This window comes from Centruroides sculpturatus, unplaced genomic scaffold, assembly GCF_000671375.1.
Source record: "Centruroides sculpturatus isolate CEXI.00-Female unplaced genomic scaffold, Cexi_2.0 scaffold3006, whole genome shotgun sequence".
NCBI classification, from domain to species: domain Eukaryota; kingdom Metazoa; phylum Arthropoda; class Arachnida; order Scorpiones; family Buthidae; genus Centruroides; species Centruroides sculpturatus.
The window spans coordinates 1-8,933 of NW_019387130.1; the positions used below are offsets into that span (position 1 = coordinate 1).

At 33.7% G+C, this 8,933-nt stretch overlaps 1 protein-coding gene across 2 annotated transcripts; it reads right to left on the reverse strand.

The window, feature by feature from the left end:
• Positions 1 to 3,183: 3,183 nt before the first annotated feature.
• Positions 3,184 to 4,725, reverse strand: LOC111616180. Of its 2 annotated transcripts, XM_023357601.1 has the most exons (3): positions 4,499 to 4,725; positions 3,588 to 4,341; positions 3,184 to 3,482 (listed from the first exon to the last, which is right to left on the reverse strand). In XM_023357601.1, exons 1-3 carry the CDS (start codon positions 4,666 to 4,668, stop codon positions 3,282 to 3,284), a joined length of 1,125 nt encoding a protein of 374 aa, XP_023213369.1. In that variant the 5' UTR covers positions 4,669 to 4,725; the 3' UTR covers positions 3,184 to 3,281. The 2 variants fall into 2 exon arrangements, with proteins under 2 accessions (XP_023213369.1, XP_023213368.1); XM_023357600.1 differs by having other exon boundaries at positions 3,184 to 4,341.
• Between the last annotated feature and the right edge of the window lie 4,208 nt (positions 4,726 to 8,933).

Below are 8,933 nucleotides of genomic sequence, written 5' to 3' on the forward strand. Positions count from 1 at the left end.
GCGATTGGAACCTAACGGACATCCGAGGAACGTCTTTCTTTTTTTGGTGTTTCTGATGGCCACCGGGTACCCATTTTTTCTTGTTTTCTTGTTTTTAACTCTCGGTTTGGCCATTTCCTGGAAAGACGAACCAACAAAGATGTTTGTTTTTCTAACAATGTAATCGAAAAAATGGTTTATCAAATAATACGTCTATTGTTATTTTTTTAACAATACCGTATTCATTTGTATTTTAACAATAATTATAAATGTACAAAAAATAGGTATTATGAATATTCGAAATTATTCGCTATTAATTAAGTGAATAAATTCGAATATTCTATACAGAAAAGGAATTGGCAAACGAAACAAAATACAGATGGTAATAGCACCCGCTGTTCTCAACTCATCGCTACTATCTGAACCCGACGCATCTTCTTTTCTTAAAATGAACTATACATTGCTATATACATTGTATAAAATTGTGGTAATACATTGATTGATTACATTCAAAAGAATTGACCTGGCAATTATTTTTATGAAGATGACTTTTACATAAATCCAGTATTCGTGTGGTATTTAACATCTTACATGAATTTTTCATCATGCTTGTAGCGGTTGCTGCAGCTTACATTTCTTGTATATGTGCATAGTCTTCAAGATGCATTGTTTACAGCAGGTTCGAATTTTGTAAGGGTTAAATCTCGCTTTATGTTAACCGTATCTGAGGTCAGAATTCGTTTGTATACCGTATTTTTATCTTGTGTTGGATATATTTTATTTTCGAATCTGGCTTCGTTATCACGACAACTAGATGCCGTATCTCTTCTCGGATAAGAGCGATTGGAACGGTGTGCACCAGCTGGTTGCCTCCATATAGGATACCGTTTTAACGTCTGCTGTGTTTTTTTCCTCTTCTTTGATAATCCTGCGGTGTTATTCTAGGTGTGTTCTATATTTTTGCATTTGCAAAAAGATGTTCTGACGTTTCTGTCTGATTTACAGGGAGATTGAGATGAGTTAAAATCGTGTTGCCACGATGTTATATTATGCTTTTACTCAAATGGCTGGAGATTAAAGAGAAAACCTACCACTCTGGGGATCAGGAACCGAATCCAGACGGGTCGAAAACCCAGGAATTTTTCATATGTCGAATCTCTTTTCTCGCCACTCTGCAGTCTTATAGTAGTTACTTGAAAAGTCTCTCTTAGCAGTGCCGGCCCGAGGCAAATTTTAGGATGGAGCGAGAACCTACTGTGGCGCCCGCTTTGGTTGCCCCTAACTTATACCCTATAATTTTCTTTACCACTGAGGCGTCCCTAGGACTTAGCGCCTGGAGCGGCTGCTCCGTTCGCCCTATGGTAGGGCCGGCTCTGCTCGGATCCCATAACCTCACATTGGGTTTCTTGAAAAATCTTGCCGTCAACGGCTTAGTTTTTATAAAGTTTATTATATTTACTACATATTCTAAGGCCTGGTTGCAGGGGAAAAAAGAATTTAAATTTATTTACGAATCCTACAAGATATTCTCTGGACAAATTTTGTCTTGGATGAATTTAGGAACTTCTAGATTTATAATCTTCGTGTGAAGATAGTTTGGCGAATAACATAAATATAATTACAAAGAATCATCAGATCAAATGAATTGTCTCTGTAAATAGTAACCAGTTGCTCAACTTTCCCGGCAACATTTAAAATTTTGGTGGAGCCATCTGTTATCATATTTTATTTAAAAAAAAAATAGTTTATATTTTTAATTATTATAAAATGGCAAAAAGCTTAATTTTGAGGGTAGGGATTGGGTTTATAAAAAAAATTGTAAGTGTTAATAACGTATAAAATCGTCACTAAGTCCAACCCTATTGGAGATACATACACACAACCCTCAATATCTCCCTACCCCCTCGACCTATAGCTACCAAAATTTAATAGCATCAATTTAATAAACAGACCTGCCTGCAAAATTTCAGAAATTTTCGACAAAAAACACGGGATTTATTAATTAAGCTTCAAACAAGGTAAACAAAATCGTGTTCCTCACACACTAACATCCATACACGAAATAATAAAAAATTTCGAGAAAAAATTATATAGTTTATCTGACATATCCCGTTCTATCGCACAAGCTAATTTGACAATCTAAATAATAACTTTGATCAAAACCCGATAATAAATAATTATTACATATTACATATTTGTAAAATAAAAATCACTGACAACTCTTTTCAAAACTATAGGAATTTAACAAGGCTCAATGTAAAGAAACTTATTTTTCATAGCGAACTGTTCATAACGGAAATGACAGACTCAAAGCAAAGAGTCTATCAATGCCACAATGTTCTACACGAGTGGCTTCGACTTTAGCTTAAAGTGACCTTTCATAGCTTTCTATTTTCATGGTTTTGAAACTTTCTGACATCATCGATGGCTTGTTACAAACAACCAATGAACATTTCATTTCAAAAACGAAGAAAATTGTAACCGTATTCCAGTGTTGTTTAATTGTATACTTCGTGTTCCTGAATTACATTGAAAAATATTTAATAAAATATCAGCGACTTGAATTTTAGTATTCTTTTCATTGGAAAAGACATTAAATTTTACTTCATTTGCATCTATTTCTGTTGTCAAAAGTGAAATTATTGAATAATTTAAGCCGAAAGTCTTTTTCTACTTAAGATTAATATCGTGTTTTTTTAAATAATTTAATTTTCAGTAATAAATTGTAAATAATTTTGATGTTAAAATTGATTTTTAAAAGTACTGTACATCACTTTGAAAAGAAAAGGTTGCTTTTTTCAAGCTATATCTATAGTGAGTCGTAACCAGAAAATGGACTCTAAAACATGAAGTGTCGTTATTTTCATAAGTGGCACTTAGTCGTTAAGAAATTTCACGAGTACCGTGAGATATTAAAAGGTATTTGGTTTTGACCTTATTTTGAATCCGCCTATGAACGGTGGACAGCCGAAGAGGTCGAGACAGCATCGAATCTGGGATAAACCCCCCTCCATAGACTTTTACTGATAATCATCTGATTAAAATGTGTTGCGCTTCGTCTTTCACCACCGAGATGTCCACCTTACAGCACTAACAAATGTTTGATAAAATGGGCCTGAAAAGAAAAGGTGCTCTTAACGCCTACAGGATGAATACAAACAAAAAAATACAACTTAAATAACTCAGAAAACTTCGAGAGTGAAAATTAAATTTAATTATTCGAAATGAAAATGCATAATTTTGTAAATATTACGAGATGAACATTATATAATAAAAGCAAAAATTAATTTGTATATCCGTTTTTAAAAATAGGGCATAACATCGAAGTATATGTAGTCAAATCTATCTTCCAATTTCAATCCAGATTGCAAATATTTACAAGTTTCAATTCCTTCCAGTGGATTGTAGTAATTTGCCGAGGGACTGATTCTTACGTTATTTTCTTCAATGACGTCTCTCTTTATAATTTTAGCAATGAATCGATAAAATGTAAACTTTAGAATCTGTAGAGGAAAACCCAATAAAATATAACCGGTTTTATTACATGCATTATTTCCAAGACGAAATTTCGTCAATACGTTCAAGTTAGTAAAATAATGCATATTTACAGTTATTCCTTCTTCCCTGCAATGTGTTATAGGAAGATACAATTTGTTGATAAAACAATCTTCCTTAGTAACTATGTCGCATATAAATCGAATATTTGTATTCATTCTCCATGCTACGTTAATAAAGTATGCACTTCGATTCACATAAGAGAACCAGGAAAAGAGCAATTCGTGCTTTCTTGAGCATGTAATGTCACAAATACTGTTTGGAATAAACCATATCTCGTCGAAATCCTTATTTTGCAAGTAGCATCTTATTGCATCTCTCTCTACGTCCGTTAAGATCGGTTCGACGAATACTTGAGATTCCAGAAACCATTCTGGCATTGTCAGAAATCGTATGTATTGAAGGAATGGTTGCATGACTTGCCTTAAAGATTTTTCACTATTAATTTTTCTCTTGGCCCATTTTAAAACTACTGTGAATATGTCTGCTTCTTCAATAAATGGATTTATTGGCCTACGAACGAGTCTATCCATGGTTGTTGCTTCACAGTTCAGCCATTCGTCCGATGAAAAAATTTCATGCCATTTCGAACTTAATAATATATTCCAGCACAAATATTGTAATCTATTGTCGTTCTGTTGACATGCTAAATCATATACATAACACACGTTTTTAACTCTTGACGGATCGGTCATGAAATCTCGACATTCTTTATTTAAATTACGTAGGCCTAATCGTTTACTTACGTAAAATATGTCCGTTGCATTCTGCATTGATTTAATGGTTTCTCGTCCTTCTTCCAGATATCTATAAACAGAAAATGCGATTAAAAAGGAACTATAATTAGACCCACTGTATATGATTTAAAACTGATGGTAATTATCGTTATAGGCGAAGATAACGATATTAATGCAAATTAGAATATGTTAACGTAAGAATTTAAAAGATAATTACAGAAACTCACTCTTTGATTTGTTTCAAAGTATCCGAGGAATATGGTAAGTAAAGAGAAACTGATGTTATGTTTGAATAAGGACGTAGCATCATTTTTAGTCTATCGCTACATTCACACAAAATGGATCTTGACAAATGGATCTGTTGTTTGTCATTGCAGAATAATGTAATCCGATCCATTTATCTCAAATAAATTTTAACTATGCGATATACTTTTAAATAATGTAAGGAAAATGATTGTCGAATTTACAGTATTATTTCGTTATAAATACCTACGTACAATATTGATTTTAAAGTTTAATCGTAATTAAATTTAATGATGGTTAGAGTTGTTATTAAGTTTTATAAGCTTTAACTGTTATTTAGCAGTCCAAATGCAACCAAACATTGTATGGTGATATTTCAGGACACGCGGAAGATGTAGGAATATTTTTACCAATACACATCACTTTTGGTGGTGCATGCAACAAACATTTTATTTGTACGAGACACTCGTGTCATATAGCTTCGTAGGGGATACTACTCAATGTGATTTCATTCTGAAAATGTAAAACTGAAGGCAAAATGATAGGTTTGTGTCCTCGATCAGGCTGTAATCTTAGACGAAACGTTTCCTAAGATCGTCTGATTTTTCTCTCGATAATAGTTCCAGTTGTAAATTTTCGCAATAGCGTAGTGCATTTGCAGCTTTGTCATTGTTTTCATAATACAACTTCCTATGAAATGCCGCGTTTCCGCAACATGATAGCTATCATACCAGATAAGAATGTCATTAAGAATTATGGCCATGTTTCTATTCAGAATATGGCTGCAACGTGTGTGCTTATGCAGAGGACTGCTTATTTTTATTTAAAGAGCCAAAAATGTCATAAGCGAATTTTGACATAATGAGTTAATAATCTTTAGTTTGTTTCTTTTGGCACATATGCCTGCTACGACTGATGACGAGGATGCCTCTTCTCTAAAAGTAAAGAGACGTCCCCGTTTACTTTTGACTACCGATACCTTATTGGGTTTCCTTTTCTTATCTCAACATCGTTCCGCTGCCATCTGCAAGATAATGTTTAGGCGAAAAATATTCTTTTCGGTTACCATTTAGTTGAGGATGAGCATCCTTACGTTTATGAGAGCGGCATCAAACCTGCGTAGCCCAATAACGACTTCGCGTTTTTACACTGTACTTTTTTAACACCTGATTAAAGCACGTCTACTTCGTACTTTATTTTGTTATAGAAGATTGCCGATTCTGATATGTTTTATTGTTTGTTCTAATGCCCTCTTGCGAGTGTAGGTTACTCAAAAGAATTACCTTTTACTTTTCTCTCGGGCAAATTGTTAAGGTGTAGTCATGGTTTATTATGTTCCAAATGTCTTGTGGATTCCTCACCTTTTCTAGTTTTAGATGAGATCTCTCGTTTATTAATTCATTAGTTTCAATTAGACTATTATCGTTCTCCTTCATGTTTTTGTCAAATCCCAGAAAATGAAAAAGTTGTCGGTACCTACCTTTTTCTGTGGCTCACTCCTATGAGAGCCTGAGCAGGATTACAATGTTCTAAGACATAGATAGACTTGGTTACAACTGATTCTTACCGAGTAAGGAAAATCGTATTCCAGAGATTGGGAACACGTTGATCGATTATTATTTGTCTAATTACTTGGTACAGAATTTGCTTGCTGATTTCCACATCGACCCCGATAGTGTCTTTCATCTTCAGCTAAAATTGTGTTTCAAACCAGTTGAATATTTTCTAGTAAATTATAGTTTACCCAATGAGAGAAATGAATATTGAATTGACAGTTTAATGTAACGATATATACGTGCTGTCTATAAAAGGAAAGACGCCTCCAGGAAGGTCTTATATGGAAAACCCGTCTCTATTCAGTTGTTAGACACCTGAATAAAAAAATATCGTGAAACACCACGCATCCAGGATATAGAACATCGTCAGAATTGCCAAAAGAAGGGCCATCGACAGAGTAGAGAGAAGACAACTCCATCAGAACCTTTAGAAATTGAGATAGTAGCAGAAGTGCTCGAAAATGAGCCTTCAGATATAATAATTGCTGAGGGAGATACTTCAAATCTTAGTTATCAGCATATTAAAGATATGTCTTGTTAATTTCCTTATATTAATTAGAAATATGAAAATATACTTAAAAAATAATATTGACAAATTTACACGGTAATGTAAATTTATCAATATTATGGCAGTAATTCACATGGCTGTTCTCTGGACAGAAACTTAAGAGGAAAAGCCGAGGTTTTACACCTTCTGCCCGAGAGTATATAGTCAATATCTGAATAATAAACATTAATTACAAATCATAGAAAATATATAGTTTCAAATACTTAAACAAACAATAATAGTAAATTAATATTATAAACAAAGTGTCTGTATGGCTTTAGAGTTTTACTGACGAATGCTATGACATATCCAGTTATAATTCCAGTTATGGGAGGTATCTCCAAAAACATACCTGTAAACATTACAGGTACAGAAACTGCCGTCAAGCATGTGTTGATAAATAGTTTTCAAATTATTACCGTTTTATCTTGGATGTACACGAAACATAATACAGTATGAAATTTTCAGTCAATGATTACATATTACATTCGTAATTATTAGGCTATGGAAAGTCGTGATATCGGGACATCAAGTAAACGTTCCCATGTCAAAACTGTAAATGATGTCGAGAATTTTCATTATAAACAGTTGAAAACTATTGATCAATGCATTCTTAATGACCTGTAAGGTTTACCATGTTTTTGAAGAGATTAGTAATGAACCACTAGGATTTGCCATAATAACTTTCTAGTAAAAAATTATTTTTTATGTGACTTAAGCAAATTACTAATTTAGTTGAGCACAGCTTGGACTAAATTGGAGTGTAATTTGATCGGATTTCAAATTGTTTACGTCAAGACTTACTAACCTTTTGTTTGTTATGTCGAAGACACTGAAGCCGTGAGCCCGAATAGGGATTGGAAAATTACCAATCCGAAATGCATTGTTAAATAGGCAAAATAAAGATAACTGTTTTAATCTCGGTCTCTGCTAGTTGTGCATAATTAAGAAAGACGCGATAAATATTACTAGTCTCACTATTGGAAGAAGAAATCTTCACTTATAACTTTTTATACGCCCTCCAGCCTGACGAAATAGAATCTGTCTCCTCGAAGTTAACTACTGTCCTTCTCCCGAAGGCTTTGTACATTTCTAACCTTTCGAGTTGTTTCGGCGGAGGCACTGTTTTTTCTCGATGTCGTCTTTTTCATTTCTGAGGAAATTGTAGGGTTTTAGAACAACACTACAATTTCCCCACTCCTTAGAATTCTGTGCTCACTACATCGGGCTATCTCCTTGTAGATGGAACAGAGGATCTTTTGGTATGTGACTACCACACTGTCTGGGCTGTGTTTTCGGAAACATTCGGAAAGTATACATATCTATAAACTGTTTGGGAAAAGGACAGTATGAACCATTTATATGTTATTGTACTCCTATAATGACACAATTTAGCAAAATCGCTATAGAGAAAATTGCCGTCAACTTAGAAACAATAATGTAACGAAACGACGACGTCATCTATGTGTATATCAAAATATATTTTAAATCATCACGTTATTGAACGCCGTTTAGTAAAATCGTTATAAAAGTATAATGTAACTTAATTAGGTTTATTTTGTTAATAAAGAAACATTAACAATTGTTTATAAATAGTTTTTATAACTGATCGTGATTCATTATGACATTTTATTTCATATTTTAAATAAAAATTTTGTACTAATATTCTAAGTAATTAATACATGTAAAAAAACTGATTATTTTTTTAAATTTTTATTTGTAATACAAAAAATAATTGATTAATCATATATATTCCATATCAAATTTTGAAGAGTTTTAAAAATATATAAATTTATAAAGTGATGTTTGTGATAAAATATGCTTAAAAATAAATTGAGGAATTTTATAAAGTTATACTGTTTATTAAAAGTAATTAAACAAAATTGTTAAGAATTAATAATAATCGGATAGTCATGTGATTTGTTAGAAGTCACGTGTAAAGACGTCAAATGTTATGACGATAGGCCACCCTTGGCAGATAGATGCTGATTGGCCGAGTGGACTCCGTCTCCGCTTGCTAGTAGTGACCAGACCCTAAACACCGGAGTTCGCGCCTCACTCGGACGAGCTGGCAGCGGGAGTTTTTTCCGGGTTTTCCTCCTTGCCAATGACGCCTGAATAGGGGCCAGCTTTCCCTCCAAGTCCTCCCGGAAGGCATTTTGTCTCCCTTTCTCGCGGGGGTCGTCTCTTATAAAACCGGCTTGGTTACTTCGTAACCTCTCTCCTGTCTTCCTCGGATTGGTCGTCTTCTATAAGACCGACTCTTCGGCTAAGACTCCACTACCGTAAAAACCCCTCGCCGTAAAAGCTTTTAAT

What these genes read in the sequence shown, in the direction of transcription:
- LOC111616180 (XM_023357600.1), bottom strand. Translation starts at nt 4,668, where the DNA reads ATGGATCGGATTACATTATTCTGCAATGACAAACAACAGATCCATTTG. An exon ending in ACTTTGAAACAAATCAAAGA is followed by an intron (nt 4,342 to 4,498) that starts GTGAGTTTCTGT and finishes TTCTGTTTATAG; the next exon opens with ATATCTGGAAGAAGGACGAG.